General features: G+C 33.9%; 1 protein-coding gene across 2 annotated transcripts in view; it reads left to right on the plus strand.

Moving 5' to 3' along the window:
- The first annotated feature begins 2,289 nt into the window (after positions 1-2,289).
- LOC149961926 (extracellular serine/threonine protein CG31145) overlaps positions 2,290-18,146 on the plus strand; it is a 190,401-nt gene continuing 174,544 nt past the window's right edge. For both annotated transcript variants that reach the window (XM_090177359.1, XM_090177369.1), the window contains exon 1: positions 2,290-2,918. In XM_090177359.1, coding sequence (XP_090033485.1) covers positions 2,497-2,918 — 422 coding nt within the window. In that variant the 5' untranslated portion in view covers positions 2,290-2,496. The remainder of the gene's footprint in view (positions 2,919-18,146) is intronic.

Consider the following 18,146-nt stretch of genomic DNA (forward strand, 5'->3'; position numbering starts at 1 on the left):
TTTCGATTTGCCGAAGTTTCTAAGTTTTATTAAAAATTAACCACTCAATATTTTTGATGCGGTTTTCGCCATAAATTTTAGTTTTTAACGGGTCTATCTAACTGGTTAAAGCTTGACCGTTCCCCTTTAAAACAGGGCTGTCCCGATATTTTTAATGTTGAAGCGGATGTTATTACAAATCACGGTGGTTCAGGTAATTACGTCACACGATGTTTCTTTAAATTAAATTTAATAAATGGGAAAATATTTTTATGAAAATACTATGTTTTTTACAAACCCTTCCAAGCTCTTACTTCGTATTAGTGGCAGACCATAAATTTAATCTAACTCTAATCTAATAATATTTAACATAAATCACTTTATTTAGCGGACTATATTTTCGGTGGAGGTCGAAAACAGTGACTTCGAGTATAGCATTATAATTTTACTCGCTTAAATTTCGACTCTTAATACTCCGTTTCCGAAAGTAAATAAGACCAAATTTTAATATTTTAAAATTGTCTTAAAGTTTAAGTAACTTTTGGACTCGCTGTAGCAAAGCTGAGTGACAGTTTCCGGCCTGTCTATTACATATTAATTGTACCCCCCGCCCCGCGTTCGACGAGAGTATCAGGTAAAACACGCTGTATCGATTGATGCCCGTTTTATAAATTCATGCCTTGGCAAAAGGGCTGCTGGGCCTTCGTACTGGCGCTAAATAGTAAATTCTGCAGTGTACACATGGAGGAAACGAAAGGAGCTCAATTCTGCAGTGTGGGAGTAGCAAATGTATACACATGGAGGAAAAGAAAGGAGTCGTATGATCACCGAGATGAAGGCGGTAGAATGGGGGCTGAAAATATAGTAAATTTCTAAAACACCAGAAACTGCAGACTGATTTTGATGAACTTGTCACATAAATCTTTTTAACCTATAACTTTAAGAAAACTTAACCCCAGTTTTCTAATAAGAATTCTATGTTGAAATATCAATAATTAATCGTTATTTTGCTAAAGTAAGTCACTTGAAAATTCATAAGGCTTGGTCTCAAATGTGGTGATTAAAACCCCGAATATTTTTTCTCGTCGCTCTAAAGATATTAGGTCTTTAAAAGTTTACCTACGTGTCATACTTTTACTTATGCTACTTACGGTATTAATACTTAATAGGCGGTTTTAGCAACCCAGGAAAATTAATCAACATCAAAGTAAAAGTTTTTCTGGTGTCCAAACTTTGACGTAAGAATTGAAGTGACAGGTAACACTCAATCACCTTTAATATTTTCTAACAAGTTCTCGATAAACACTTCTAAACAGGTAAAGCGCGCGCTAGGAAACGCGTACAGGATTGTAGAAGAAACTTGTCTTTTAAAAAACTGTCAACTGATAATAACTCATTGGGTTGCTAAAGCTCACAATTGCACGAGTTTCGTTTATTTATAGCGGATTCCATTTACCGCTCTCAGAGTCCCCCGAGATTGATCTCGAATAACTCCCGTAATGTAATCTTATAAATTATAAATGGAAAATTGACCCGTAAGCTCTCTGAGAGGAGAAATGAAATTGACAATAAAATACAGATGCACCCAACTATCTACAATTTCATCTACGGCGTAAAATCGTACTAAAAACGTAATTTGAATCTCGGTAAGTTAACGCACCCTTGCTTTAAATTAACGCACCCTTGCTTCTCCCAATCTCAGGTGCTGTCAATATATTACGACGCATAATCGTACTAAAAACGCAATTTGAATCTCGGTAAATTAACGCAGCCTAGTTTCGTCTCCTCTCAAGCGCTGCCACCATACGGCGCATAATTGTACCAAAAACGCAATCCGAATCCCGGCAAATTAACCCTGTATAAACGCACCCACCCAAGATATCAAACAAGATTATATTTCGCTAAATGGTTTCGAAACTCTGAACGATTACGAAACTAGTCCTATTTAATCCAACAAACTTTTCCTTAAATCGACAACGTAAAAAAATGTCGGTAGCTATCCTAATATAAAACCGCCCAAAAATGAGCTCCCCTCTTTTCATACTTAAGAAAACAATCCCCCCCAGCGCGTCCTTGACGAGCTTATCCGGAAAGCAAAAGGCAAAAGTGGAAGAGAATACGGCCCTTGGCTATATAATGAAGCCTGTTGCGTCACTTAATACGTAATTTTTCTTAGCTCGAGAGACGGGAGACGCGAAAACCAGGGGAATATAGCAAATCCGGCAACCATGCGGCCGTCGAGCTGCCGCGGGCGACGAGCGCTCGTTGGCGGCGCTAGCGTCGCGCTCCCTGGGAGGACGCGAAACGCATTTTCTCCGCTTCAGACCCTAGCTGGGCTTCCAAAGACGTAGGTACCGTGCAGATAGCGCTCTGTTAAACCCACGTTTTTATACGATGGAGATAAACCACGAACATCATGTCTACAAATTATCGCGATTTCATTAAATAAATCATCATGAATGAAGGTCGATTCGTGCTAGGACAAAATCGGCTTTTTACAGGGACTTAAAACCAACCATGAAGTTGAAACAGCGACTAGTGACAGCGCTTAGCCTCACCGCCGTGATTTTCACAATCGGGATTTTGGTGCTCGAATTGAAGGCGAATTCAAACTTGGACCGGTTAGAACCCTCTCATTTAAGACTCGGTATTCGCAATTTAATCGGAAGGGTCCCTGCCGTTGTCAATCCCGGTGGTTCCAACGTCATCAACCGCCGGTTTTTGAATGATCCCGCGTTGAGTCACGGCTCCAAAGAATCGGGACCCAACTCCGAAATGAAGCTGACTATTTTGAATGTTTCCAGCGTGGAAACCGTTGTCAAAGATACCTACGACGATTTGGTGAAAGTGGCGTTCGAAGACAGACGCGTTAAGCCTGTCTCCGACGAGGACAAAAAGTTCAACCCTTCCCTAGCCGATGTCTACGGGATTCAGTTAACGTAAGCTTATTGTTTTTATTTACTTTATTAGTCTTTATTTCGTAATTTTTGTCGAGGAAGGGGGAGGAAGCCGGAAACGGGAAAAGCGACGTTCGAGTAGACCCACGTGTTTATCACGTGGTTTTAGCCTAATTTTGCGTCTAACGGTTTTTTGCAATAGTGATTGTTATTAACAGTTCTTTTAAGTAGTTTAAAAACGTATTGCGTTTACGTTTTATGAACTTAAGGGTATGAGTAAAATGTAAATAACGTTTTGTTATTCGTAAAAGTAAAATTTTGGTTGGGTTTTCTTGTTGGATTAAGACAAATGTCAACAGAACACGAATTTCGTTTCAGTGCTATTTGAGTTTAAGAGCTGTTCGTTGCAGCAATTTATTTTCTTAGTTTTTCCAGTTAATTTTAGGGCGTAATAAACTCAAATAAAGGCGTGATTTTGTTTTATTTTAATAGTTTAGACGCATAATTTTAGATGTTGAGCAAACATCTATAAACGCGTAGTTTTTCAGTAGTTGTTTGTTAAATACGTGCTTAGCAGCGTACATGTAGGAACCGTACTTGTTGAAAAGACGCGATAAACGCGTTTATAACTCGTCTTGTTTAAGCTAGTTCGACAATTCGGGTTTATTGATAAGGTAATCGCGATGTAGACGATTTCGTTAATTATAATTCCTCTTCTTTGATTGTTTGTTTGTTAGAAATAGTGTTCTATTTACGAAGCCAATGGGCCTTTTTTCTATTTCCCTCTAGCGGCGCTTTTCGAAAGCTATTTTAACATACATTTTCGATGTGAAATAAATAATTTAGAACGAAAGAATGGCTGGCAACTCTGTAAAAATAGTATCTGCTTCACACGCAAGTTTCCGAAAACCGCCGCTTTAGGGCTATGAAATAATGCACAGGGAATTTTAAGAATATATTAGAAAACAGAATCTAAAGGGGCACAGTGGTATTTTTATTTAAATGTCTGTGGTGTCTCTTTAAATTTATCTTTAGCATTTAATTTAAAGTGATCTATAAAAAAATAGGTTTTTTTAGTTAATAACATTATTACTAAAAATATTTTAGTTAAAACTAAAAACATAACCCTCGTACTGAATATTTAAGTTTAAATAAATAAATTAATATTTGATAAAATGGTCCAATTTTGGCTTTTAAGAGGTCGGTAAAAGTCTGGAAATTTGTTAATATCAGTGAAAATGGTCGCCAAAAGTCGGGAAATTTGTAAAAAACATAAAAAATGGTCGCCAAAGTCGGGAGATTTGTAAATATCAAAATAAATGGTCCGTAAAAGTCGGAAATTTGAAAATATCAATAAGAATGGTTGCTAAAAGTCAAGGAATTTGTTAATATCAATAAGAATGGTTGCTTAAGTCAAGGAATTTGTTAATATCAATAAAAATGGTCGGGAAAAGTCGGGAAATTTGTTAATATTAGTGAAAATGGCCGGTAAAAGTCGGGAAATTTGTTAATATCAGTGAAAATGGCCGGTAAAAGTCAGGAAATGGGGTAAATATCAGTGAAAATGGTCGGTAAAAGTCGGAAAATTTGTTGATATTAGTGAAAATGGTCGGGAAAAGTCGGGAAATTGGTAAATATCAGTGAAAATGGTCGGAGAAATTTGTTAATATCAATAAAAAGGGTCGGCAAAAGTCAGCAAATTTGTATTTGAAAATATTGTGGTAGCTCTGCGCCGTGAAAAGTTTTTCTCGAAAGTTTAGGTTTCGGCTAAAAACGTCAATTTTTCGAACAATAAATAATGACACTGTGACGTCAGCTGACGTCACCTATAGATAAAAACTTTGCCCTGAAACTGTCGGCCATGGACCAATCTACAATTTGAATGCGCTCTCCCTAGATACCCTCTTTAATATGTTTACCCACTTTCTCTGAAAATAATTTTCGGTCTCTCGGGACGTTTTTCTTTATTATTTAATGACCGACCTTCTAATTATGTCTGTAGGGTATATTACGCGCCAAATGTAGCGCCCCACGAAGATCGGAAACTCTACTTTTCGTCAACCTAACTTGAAAGCTCTGATAAAGCCATATCGTAGAAAATATAGAAAAGGAATAGCAACACGAGAGGCGTTAAAATGTATTTAGATGTTCCAAAGGTTAATATTGTAAGACGCTAATGGTACTTCCTGTTAGTGTTTCAGAGAGCCAGGCTTAAACCCTAAACAATACCGGTAGTTAAAAGGTTTAAAGTAAGCCGAAACGATAAGTAGACTAAGTTGCTATTCCCTTTTTGTATTTTCTATGGCTGTATTGAAAATTACGTTTAACCTCTAAAAAAAATGGAAAATATATAATTTATTCATTACAATAAGATCCAGATGTCAAGGATATTGGAGTACACGCAATCCACACCGATATAGCATCAGCATTTGATGTTATTTTTTTAATTTTTTAAGTATAAAAAATTTATTTAAATTGGTTTATTTTTAAACATTTTATCTTGACCAATTGGTAATACTTGCGTTTAGCGATAGTTTAAACTAAAATTTAATTTAATCCTAATTAAATATAATTACTACTTGAAATTTAGTTTGCTTTGAGTTGGCATTGCTAGATAATCTACTTTTGTACATTTTAATAATAATATAATAATAGGCGATTTAAATCACTCTATTTATATTAAATTTACTTAAATCAGACAATAATTTATATTGTATGTTGAATGAAACAGTGCATTTGAAGGTAGATCTCGACGTTGATTATTTTAAGGCCGGAGATAAAATGTTTGAAGGTAGATGGCGCTTGTGTCAATTCAATAAATTCCAATAACACCGTAGTGCGAACCCGGGTTATTGGGTCTCGCGAATTGGCTCAAAATTCGTATTTTATTGATACAACGATAAGTGTAGGTAAAATGTAACAATGACAGAACCCAAATAACATTTAGAATCAAATTGAACTTATTTTCAAAATTATATGTAGGTTTCAAAGCAAAAACCGCCTAAACTAGCATTCATATTTTAATATAGAAAGTATGCTATTTCCTATTTAGCGTTGCAATCTAAATATTTGGAGAGTTACGTTGATATACGGCGGTGGTGGTGGCGGCGGCTACACAATGTGATTTTAATCAGGGTTGGGAATTATTTGATTTAAAAAAAATCAAATAAATCGATGTTTTTTATTTAAATTTGAGTTTTTTTGATTTTTTTGATTTATTTGATTTTAATTAAATTTTCAAAGTTTTATATAATTTAGTATCATAATTTTACCTTAAAAATGTTTTAATTTTTAAAGACTAATATGTATAATGAATTTATTAAATTTAAGATAGTAATCATATAGAAGTTTTTATTTTTTAAAACCTATTTTGGTACTTTACAAAACAAATTCGGTGAATCCCCAGCCACAGGTAGAATCCAAAGCAACATTAGGGGGAAGTACAAGAAAGATTATATTTAAACCTAAATTATAGCAATTGGTTTTTTCTTTTTCAAAAATACTATATAAAAATTGATTTAAATCAGCCAACCCTGATTTTAATACACACAATTCATCAAGGAGATAGTGCGTTAAAAATCCAGGAAAACTACCAGCTAATATTAGATCACTAATCTAATTTTTAAATCACTTAAAAAGTAAAGGCAAAAATAATTCGTAAATATTTGAATATTTTTCTAGACCGCGTAGCCTTGCACTACTTTCGGTAATCGTAACTTCATTAAAATCATGAATGTATAAAATAAATACATTATTTTATAAATTATATTTTTTACAGATTTTTCCTTCTTTCATTTCGTAAAATCGTGTGATCATTAGCGCCGCGATTAATTAAAAATTAAGAAACTAATTAGAAAAATAGCTTCGTTTGATACGGCGAGCTAAAATTATATATCATTAATAATGTCGTTTAAGATACTCTACCACTAAAACTATTCGTTCGTAAATTGAAAATCTACTTAATCTCCCTCTAAAAAAGCAAAGTTAAAAAAACGTAACTCTGAAAAAACCATTTTTTATCCCAGCCAAATATCTTTTTTACACGCTAACGAATCTGATAACGTTTTTTTTTTTCTTTTTGGGTTGAATGGTCGATTTGCGGTAGCTGTTACAGAATAAAGAGAAACTTAACCATCCCAACCTATACTCGAAAAAGATTAGTTTTAAATGTCTATTTTTATTTTGCACCCAGAATTCGAATTTAAATTTATCTCTAAATTAGGTGGGCGTAGTCACGCTTAGTTGACTATGAACACTTGATTTAAATAGGTATTTCCCTCGCGTTTTTTTGTAATGTCAAGTTTCTCTGGCCCCTATAAATATTTTCTCACAATTTTTTTAACCCTAACAAGGGTGTTTCTTAAAACGAAAGTTGGCCAAGAAAAATATTGTTTGTAAAAACTGGTTTTGCAAAACTTGAAAAGGATTTTTACAAATTTTGGAACTCTACGACCGTGTGGTTTAGGGAGTGTTTGTGTGGGGGGTCTTATGATCTGTTTGATTTTACGTGTCTCTCTGTCTGTTGAAATGGGGTTTATCTGATTGGGCGTAGGGCTAGTAGTTCTAGCTTCGTTAAGGCTCTAAAATATATCTACTGGTTCTAAAGAAAAGGATTTGCAATGGGCGCGAACTGGTTTAAATTATGGTTTAAACCAAGTGATTTAAAAAAAAAGTTTTTTAATAATTTGTTTTTTTTTAACTAAAAATGATTCTAAAATGTTTGTACATTTTCTTACCGAAATGATTAAATTTCTAAAACATTTACAAGGTGACCACATTTCCTATATTTTCCTTAGGTTTTCTCATGTAGTATATAACCCGAAAACATGCCGTCATCGTATACCCTTCTTCATCCTACATTGTCCTTTAATGCGCTTGAAAATTTCCAATTTCTTGTATAAAATTTTCGAGGCATTTTCTTGGTCAACCGGCATTTACACAAAATCAAAAAAAAAACTAAAACTAAAACTTCGTTTTGGTCACGTGAGACTTGTAATAATACCTAATACTCACATTAATTTTTAGTTGATTAGTAATATGTATGCTCGGTTAAACAAAAACGAAAAATATATTAAAAGTAAAATAAAGCAGTGTTTCAAAAAACCTGAGTTAAACCAAAAAAAAACCTGGTTTAAACCAAAATTAACTGTTTTTGGGTTTTTGTTAAAAAAAAAAACGTTTTTTTTTCAACCCTAACGCGTAATCGACGAAGTTGCTATTCCTCTACTGAATTTTCTTCGGATTGATTTGAAAACTTAATTGCTATGTTTATATTCAGTTGATTGTAGACTAATATAGTTTTATTTAAACTATTTTTAAATTTGTGGTTCTGTTCTGAAGTTCAATGATTTGGCTCGCTGTTGCTTAAGTAGCAATCAATTACTTAATTCCAGTTTGAAGTACATTTTGTTTTAGTACTTTTTACGTTTTTGGTTTGTGAAATTTTAACCTCTTAATATTTCGAAGTTATGGGTTATACCAATTATGGATTATGACTGGTACAACAAACTAGGTACATCACATCTTACGTAATCTAAATAGTTTTATATATTTCGTATATGTCTCTGAACAATAATTATTTAGCGTTTATAGATTGTGAAATTTTAACCCTTTATTAAGTCTGTTAAGTCATAATGTTAGGAGTTATCGCACGTAATAGCGATTCTAAATCTTAGATTTATATATTTCGGATATATCTCTAAACAGTACTTATTCAACTCGAGTTTGAAGTATATTTTGTTTTAGTACTTGTAACGTTTATGCGTTGTGAAAATTTAACCCTTTATTAAGTCTGTTAAATCATAATGTTAGGAGTTATCGCACGTAATAGCGATTTTAAATCTTAGATTTATATATTTCGGATATATCTCTAAACAGTACTTATTCAACTCGAGTTTGAAGTATATTTGGTTTTAGTACTTGTAACGTTTATGGATTGTGAGATTTTAGCCCTTTATTAAGTCTGTTAAATCATAATGTTAGGAGTTATCGCAAATATAGATTACGACTCGTACAAAAAACTAAGAACATCACGTAATAGCGATTCTAAATCGTAGATTTATATATTTCGGTTATATCTCTAAACCTTTTATGAGTTATCGACTCGCTTAAATTACCCACTCCTATACGCGTAACCCTGGTAACGGAGTTTTCGATTTTAGCCAAAATGTGGTCTCCACTAAAAGAGTAAACATATATTTCGGCAATCGATTGTGTAGGAGATATTCCATACCGACGGGAAAAGTTTTCGTAGAAAGTGCCATTATGGCCAAGCCAACGAGAAGATCTTTTGGCGATAAATAGTGAATACTCGACGCTGGTGGCTGTTTTCTATTAACCCATAAGTGCCCCATAAATTTGCTTTGGTAATTAGCGAAGGGAGGGAAAAACAGTTTTATCTTGGCCAACCCAAATGAATGTCTCGTATATCTTTAAGCCTCGGTATATTGAGCCAAGAAAGTATTCGGGTTTGTTTGTAGAATAACTTTTTAAGTACCCCGTTCGGTGATACCCGGAAGAAAAACCACGCCCCTTTAGCCTTTCCTCGTAGTTATCTGGCATCCATTCTCCTGGGGGTACCACGAGGATATATGGCCGCGGTTAGGTATTCTCTGTTAACACGCGCCCGTATATTCTTGGCTTGAGTGTAATTAAGAAGAAATATCCCACGCTTTTAGCGAAACAGTTTGTTTATTCCTAATTCGCGTTTCTTCGAGTAACATCGGCCCGTAATTAAAGGTCATTGTTTTGAGAAGCCCTTTGTTCCCGGATGGAAAATCCGAAAGAATTTTCTCCCAAGAAAGCTACTTCTTTGTTAGCGTTTTTGAAACGATGGCTTTCGAATGGCTTTAACTTAACTCGTCTTTGAATGCAATTACTGCAATGAGTCGTTTGGGGCGTTGTATTGTTTTTTTACTGAAAGTAAATTTACTAAAATCGGTTTGGTATAATGAAAGGAAATGTATCAAAATATTTTGGCTCTTATTGAAAGTAAATTTATCAAAATATTTTGGCTCTTATTGAAAGTAAATTTATCAATATATTTTGGCTCTTATTGAAAGTAAATTTATCAATATATTTTGGCTCTTATTGAAAGTAAATTTATCAATATATTTTGGCTCTTATTGAAAGTAAATTTATCAATATATTTTGGCTCTTATTGAAAGTAAATTTATCAATATATTTTGGCTCTTATTGAAAGTAAATTTATCAATATATTTTGGCCCTTATTGAAAGTAAATTTATCAATATATTTTGGCTCTTTGTGAAAGTAAATTTACTAGAAATCTGGTTTTCATTTACTGAAAGTAAATTTACTAGAAATCTGGTTTTCATTTACTGAAAGTAAATTTACTAGAAATCTGGTTTTCATTTACTGAAAGTAAATTTACTAGAAATCTGGTTTTCATTTACTGAAAGTAAATTTACTAGAAATCTGGTTTTCATTTACTGAAAGTAAATTTACTAGAAATCTGGTTTTCATTTACTGAAAGTAAATTTACTAGAAATCTGGTTTTCATTTACTGAAAGTAAATTTACTAGAAATCTGGTTTTCATTTACTGAAAGTAAATTTACTAGAAATCTGGTTTTCATTTACTGAAAGTAAATTTACTAGAAATCTGGTTTTCATTTACTGAAAGTAAATTTACTAGAAATCTGGTTTTCATTTACTGAAAGTAAATTTACTAGAAATCTGGTTTTCATTTACTGAAAGTAAATTTACTAGAAATCTGGTTTTCATTTACTGAAAGTAAATTTACTAGAAATCTGGTTTTCATTTACTGAAAGTAAATTTACTAGAAATCTGGTTTTCATTTACTGAAAGTAAATTTACTAGAAATCTGGTTTTACTTTACTGAAAGTAAATTTACTAGAAATCTGGTTTTACTTTACTGAAAGTAAATTTACTAGAAATCTGGTTTTACTTTACTGAAAGTAAATTTACTAGAAATCTGGTTTTACTTTACTGAAAGTAAATTTACTAGAAATCTGGTTTTACTTTACTTAGCTTTTTTATCCCTTTTCATGATGGACTAATCTACTTATTCGCCAATTTTATCATCCAAATACCCTTGGCACCACCTTAGGCCAAAGTCATCTAGCGACTTTTAATGCCTTTAAACAGTTGGCCGGGTTACAATGCGTAGGAGGGTGGTGGCAAGCCATTCACGCCACGCGAGCCAACAGCTCCCTACACTCACTATTACCGCTTAAAACCCGTATCTAAGCATCTTGAAACCAAACAACTATTTTAAGGTATTTCCATCACGCCCAAAATATCGTGTTAAAAGCGGAAGTTTCCATCTAAATCATAAAAATGAAACTTGCATCTTCGCGAGTGTAAAATTAACATATTTATAAATCACTGTTTTAACTTTCGAAAACCATTTAGAAAACGAATAAAATTAGACAGGTTAAGCCAGTGCTAAAAACGTGTTGCGGAAACTTCGGGTTGTAGACGTATAGGTTCATTATACTCCTTGAAGTTATAAATACACGTTTTCCAGGGCTGGCTTAACCCGTCTCTTAGCAGTTAAGAGAGAGCAAGAGACATATACAGTATTACGAAGTTCCCGTAAAAGTAAAGCTTACGTCGATGTCCATTCGTGATCGTGGTGCGGCAGTCTAGAGCGTAGTAAAATCCGAGCGGTCGGACACTTTCCATTATATTGTTCGGGATTTCGTAGAGATTTTGGCGATTTTATCATTACTTTTTGAAGTGATTTTGGGATTTCAATGTTAATTTACTATAGAGAGAGTTAAAAGATTTTGCGATTTTAGACAAAGTGTACGGGATTTTGGTAAATGTCCGACCCCTCGGTAAAATCCCTTCTCAGCAATTGATTTAAATCACGTGTCAATGTATTTATGAAAATGTACGTAAGTTGGTTCTTTAGAAATTTCAATTCAGATAAAATTCAATTAAATTTCATTATTAAATAATAATTTAATTTCTTAAAGATTAATTTAAAATATAGTTTTCGTCGCCGTTAAAACGAAAGCACGTAACTTGAGATACGTGGTTTTGTCAAAATTGACATATTTAGTTTCTACACCCCAATTTACGTATATAACATTAAAAACATTAATAGGTTGCAATTAGATTTATATTTTTAAATCGAGAAAACATTTAAACGTATCTTTGATATTCACAACGCATTTCGCGCAAAAGCACGTATCTTGCTAATTGTCAGCTCCTATCTGACTACATGACGCGAAACCACGTATCTCTAAAAATTCCCCTTTAGCAAAATATTTTTAAATTAAAATCCTCATAAATTCAATATTGAAACGAAATTATTTAACTATAAAATTAACTCACATGTAAAAACCTAACACGCAATTTCACAAGTCCCTGCAAAATTAAAAAAATCATTTTTCTCAAAAAGGAAACCGAAAAGATACGTGGTTTTGTTTTAACGGCGACGGTGTACGTTATCGCCGCACTCAAATTACTATCAATTTGTCAAGAAAACCGTCTTACAACTTAAGAAACAAAAAAATTAAATTAAAATCAATAAAAATTCGATTTAAAACCAATAGTTTTTAAATCAAAAATCAACAAGCCTGGCCTGGTTCGAGCCTGGCTTTGGGCACTGGGTGAAATCACGGAACCACTCCTTCCGCGTTGAGTTTGAAAGTTCCCTCCCCACTAGCTTAAGGGGTTTTCCCTCGAGTTTTTCGGTTTCCCTTTTCCATAAAAACTTTTAGGGGTTAACTGTAATAGTTGGTGTAGGGAGCTGTTGGCTCGCGTGGCAAGAAAGGCTTAGCACTACCCTCCTATGCAATATAACCCGGCCACCTGTTTAAAGGTATTATATGTTTCTAGCTGATTTGGGCTCAAGTTGGTGCCTTGTGTTATTAGCTTAGCTGGTTATAATCCTGCTGCGAGCGTATATCTCCAAAAAATAATTTTTTTTTATCAGGGTTGACCCAATATTTAGAAAACCTGAAATGCTTTGAAAAGTCGGAATTTTAAAAATGGGGTCTGATAATCGGGGGTAATGTTGGGAATTTAAAAATGGGGTCTAATAATCGTGGGAAATGTAGTTAATTTTAAAAATGGGGTTTGATAATCGTGGGAAATGTTGGGAATTTTAAAAATGGGGTTTGATAATCGGGGGTAATGTTGGGAATTTAAAAATGGGGTCTGATAATCGTGGGAAATGTAGTTAATTTTAAAAATGGGGTTTGATAATCGTGGGAAATGTTGGGAATTTTAAAAATGGGGTCTGATAATCGGGGGAAATATTGGGAATTTTTAAACTGGGGTTTGATAATCGGGGGAAATGTTGGGAATTTTAAAAATGGGGTCTAATAATCGTGGGAAATGTTGGGAATTTCCAAAATTGAGTATTAATCGGGGACAAGCTGCGGAATTTTTTATAATGGGGTCTAATAATTAGAGAAAAATCAAGGAATTTAAAAAAAGGGTTTAATAATCAGGTCGCAAACTATAGCTTAAGCCAAAATTGATCAATTCTCAAATTAAGTAAATTAAGTCAGGGGAAATCTTCGTAAATGGCCGGGAAATATTATTAATATTAAATGTGGAAACCCCGCCTTTACACCTCCTAAGCACTGCGGGATAGGAAATTATGTATAATCTACGTACGGTTCTAGACTGCCGCGCCTCTAGGGAGTATTGGCGAAAGCTCTAGCTTCCATGCCAGTTCTTAGAATCCCTTTAATAATATTAAAAGCTTCGAAATGTATTCGAAAGTCGAAGGGTCACCGGGCTGTAATCTAAGTGATTGTTCTTTTAACTCGAGACAGTCGTGTTTGTGTTGTCGCCGCTGTTTGAACGTGTCTGGTACGTGCGGAAAAGCCTTATCGTCGGGCTTAACGCTCCTCGCCTGTTGAGAGCCGCGAGCAGGATACTGTAGCTCATTTCCCGCCCTCTTAAACGGATTTCCCCGATAAAAGAAACGGTTTGTTTTTGCGTTCTTCATAAACGACTCTCGTACCTCGTGACCCGCTTAACGGCGTCTGCTATAGATGGCTCTATCGATTTGAATGTTTTTTATCTCACCGGATTTGTTTTTCGGGGGAGTTTGTTTACAGACTTCTCGGTGTACATTTGCCAACTGTTCCATATATTTGTTTGTGAAGGGGTTGAATTTGAATATTGCCGCGAATTTACAATATATACAAGGTGACTACACCTCCTATATTTTAAACTATTTCGGATATTTTCGATGTGTTCCTATCATCACACTATTTTCCTATATTTGTGGAATTTATTTTTATCAAAATCTACACCCAATTATTTATCCAAATTCCCTTTAAAAAGCATAGATTTACACTTCAGAAGTAATTGTAGCCTATATTTTCCTGTAATTTTATAGGCAATTTTCCTATATTTTCCTATAATTTTAAAGGAATTTGTCCTATATTTTCCTTTAATTTTCCAAGAAATATCTCATGAAATACTATAAATCGACTGCAAATTTCTTATTTTTTCATTCTATACGACCTTGAAAGATTCGGATTTTTCATTCTATATGACCTTGAAAGATTCGGGTTTTTTCATTCTATATGACCTTGAAAGATTCGGGTTTTTTCATTCTATATGACCTTGAAAGATTCGGATTTTTCATTCTATATGACCTTGAAAGATTCGGATTTTTCATTCTATATGACCTTGAAATATTCGGATTTTTCATTCTATATGACCTTGAAAGATTCGGATTTTTCATTCTATATGACCTTGAAATATTCGGATTTTTTCATTCTATATGACCTTGAAATATTCGGATTTTTTCATTCTATATGACCTTGAAAGATTCGGATTTTTTATTCTATATTACCTTGAAAGATTCGGGTTTTTCATTCTATATGACCTTGAAAGATTCGGATTTTTTATTCTATATTACCTTGAAAGATTCAGGTTTTTCATTCTATATGACCTTGAAAGATTCGGATTTTTTCATTCTATATGACCTTGAAAGATTCGGATTTTTTATTCTATATTACCTTGAAAGATTCGGATTTTTTCATTCTATATTACCTTGAAAGATTCGGGTTTTTCATTCTATATGACCTTGAAAGATTCGGATTTTTCATTCTATATGACCTTGAAAGATTCGGATTTTTCATTCTATATGACCTTGAAATATTCGGATTTTTTCATTCTATATGACCTTGAAATATTCGGATTTTTTCATTCTATATGACCTTGAAAGATTCGGATTTTTTATTCTATATTACCTTGAAAGATTCGGATTTTTTCATTCTATATGACCTTGAAAGATTCGGATTTTTTCATTCTATATGACCTTGAAAGATTCGGATTTTTTATTCTATATTACCTTGAAAGATTCGGATTTTTTCATTCTATATTACCTTGAAAGATTCGGGTTTTTCATTCTATATGACCTTGAAAGATTCGGATTTTTTCATTCTATATGACCTTGAAAGATTCGGATTTTTTCATTCTATATTACCTTGAAAGATTCGGGTTTTTCATTCTATATGACCTTGAAAGATTCGGATTTTTTATTCTATATTACCTTGAAAGATTCGGGTTTTTCATTCTATATGACCTTGAAAGATTCGGATTTTTTATTCTATATTACCTTGAAAGTTTCGAAGTTTTCATTCTATATGACCTTGAAAGATTCAAATTTTTTATTTCATTCTATATATCAATACAAAGTTTTCATTTAACAATAAAATGTCCCTTTCCTCGAAACATCCGTTATTTTCCCGCGCATAACCTTCTAAAGGTTTCCTATATTTAAATTATTGATTTATTCATAACTCTTGGTAATTTTGATAAATTTTTACATTTATATTCGTTCCATAATAATCGCGGCTTAATTTTTGGCTTACTAATTAAGCGGCCGCCACTTTCTATCGGGTCGCATCCCAATGTACCCTTGGCTATCTTATAATCGCTAGATTCCATTCGAGAACGTTCATATAATATCAGTCGATATAGGGCGGCCCATACGCTTTAAATCAATGTCGTATAAGCAGGACTCCTCCCGATCGAGGTTAGATTTCGACTTGTAAATTCAAATTTCGAAATCAACCGTCTTCTTGCCAAAGAGATTACGTATAGATCATAAGAATCCGTACGGCGATAGTTTTAAACAAGTGTGTACGCGATATCTAAGGCGAGATTCTGCTTTTCGTCGCCGTTAAAATAAAATCACGTAACTTGAGATACGTGGTTTTGTCAAAATTGACATATTTAGTTTCTACACTCCAATTTACGTATATAACATTAAAAACATTAATAGATTGCAATTGGATTTATTTTTTTAAATCGAGAAAAAATTTAAACGTATTCACAACGTATTTCGCGCAAAAGCACGTATCTCGCTTATTTTCAGCTCCTATCTCACTTCATGACGCGAAACCACGTATGTCTAAAAGTTCCCCTTTAGCAAAATATTTTAAATTAAAATCCTCATAAAATCAATATTGAAACGAAATTATTTAACTATAAAATTAACTCGCGTGTAAAAACCTAACACGCGATTTCACAAATCCCAGCAAAATTAAAAAATCCATTTTTCTCAAAAAGGCCACCGAAAAGATACGTGGTTTTGTTTTAACGGCGACGTTTTATGATTCCAGTCATTTGGTATAGTGAGAATTCTCGCTTCTCAAAATTTGGACGGTCTCAGGGGGTAATCTCTTCTCGGGGGTCCTCTTGAGTCACTTGGTCAAAAAGGGGGAAATTATAAATTAAAATGGCAGCTAATATTTTGATTTGGGTACATTTGTTCGAATTTCATTCGTCCAAACGGTGGTACAAATGTTCGAATGATCATTTGTCCGAATGCCGGAAAACAGGATCGTATGTCCGAAAACGTATTTCATTTGCCCGAAACATTTATCACAACTTTTGTTGGTGATTTAGTCGTTCAATTTATGTTAACTTTACTGGCGAATTTCATTTGTTCGAATAATCGTTTGTCCGTTTTTTCGAACATTAGGAATTGGTTGTTTTTTTAAAATATTCTTAATATAAGAAAATAGTAACATTAACGTGAACCTAACGTAACCTAACCTAACCTAAAATATCCACAACATTCAACGCAATTCCCACAAAAAACAGCAATAAGAAATAATAATTTAGCGACGGAATTCGGACAAGTGATGCTACCGATTCGGACGAATGAAACAAACAAGTTGTCCAATTCGAACAATTGAAACATTTGTTCCACCGTTCGAACAAATGTACCTACTCCAATATTTTAGTCAAGTTTACTTGATGCTGAAGAAAATAAACAGTATGATATTTTGGTGGACGAAAATGACTTACAGAGAAAAACGAATGTTAAGTTAATTTATAATGAAATATTTCCTTTTAAATTATAAATAAAATGTTTTCTTCCTTCATATATTGTCATGAAATCGTGTAAAAATAATATTTATCTTCAAAGGCTTATTTTACAACGCTCGTGGCATTCTCGTAAGCAGTGGCGTAGCTGAGAACTCAGAGGCCCCCCCCGCAAAAATCTCTGGGGCCCCCCTTTTCAATTTTTTATGCCGAGTGGGACCCCCCCCCACCGCGCTGCGGGCCCTGCGGACCATCAGCTACGCCACTGCTCGTAAGCCGCCATCTTTAGAAGAATATTTGTACATTTGACGCTTTTTAGCGAGTTCTCAACGGGGATAAAATTCTCAGGAAGAACTAACTCTTCTCAAGAGAAGAATTCCTTCTGAGAATTTTGACGTGGCCCATGAAGGTAAGGGGGGGGGGGGTTATTACGCCACCAGTAGTGCATTCTCCGTTACCCTCAATATATTCTTGTTTTAAATTATCCACAGTTTGTGTCTTCAAAGCCTAAAACATCGAAATATTGACATGGTTCGGGAGGCTCATTTCCTCGCTATAATGTCTTTCGAAAGTGCCGATCCTACGCTTACTGTCGAAATGGAAGTGTAAAGCCACTAGCGCCATCTACCGAAACGGCGTCGAACCACTATTTGGCAAACGGCGAAAATCTATAGAATCCCCCAGTGCCTTTTCAGAGTTAATTTAACGGCGCCATCTAACGGTTGGGAAAAAAACGGCTTTTTTTTTGAAAAAATCAGACCAGTGGTTTTAATCGGCCATAACCGTTTTTTTTTTCGGTTATAACCGGATAAAATATAAACAGTACCTTTTACTTATGTAAGTAGAAAGTGTCTGCAGTTATTGTCTTAAATAAGAAACTAAACAAATAAAGCGAAATAACTATATAAAATAACTGAATTCTTTTGATTTCCTCGGGAAATTCCCCCTAGTTTTTGTGTATGACACACCGACA

Source organism: Leiobunum rupestre, chromosome 1 (genome assembly GCF_980474605.1).
Source record: "Leiobunum rupestre chromosome 1, qqLeiRupe1.1.hap1, whole genome shotgun sequence".
NCBI classification, from domain to species: Eukaryota; Metazoa; Arthropoda; class Arachnida; order Opiliones; family Sclerosomatidae; genus Leiobunum; species Leiobunum rupestre.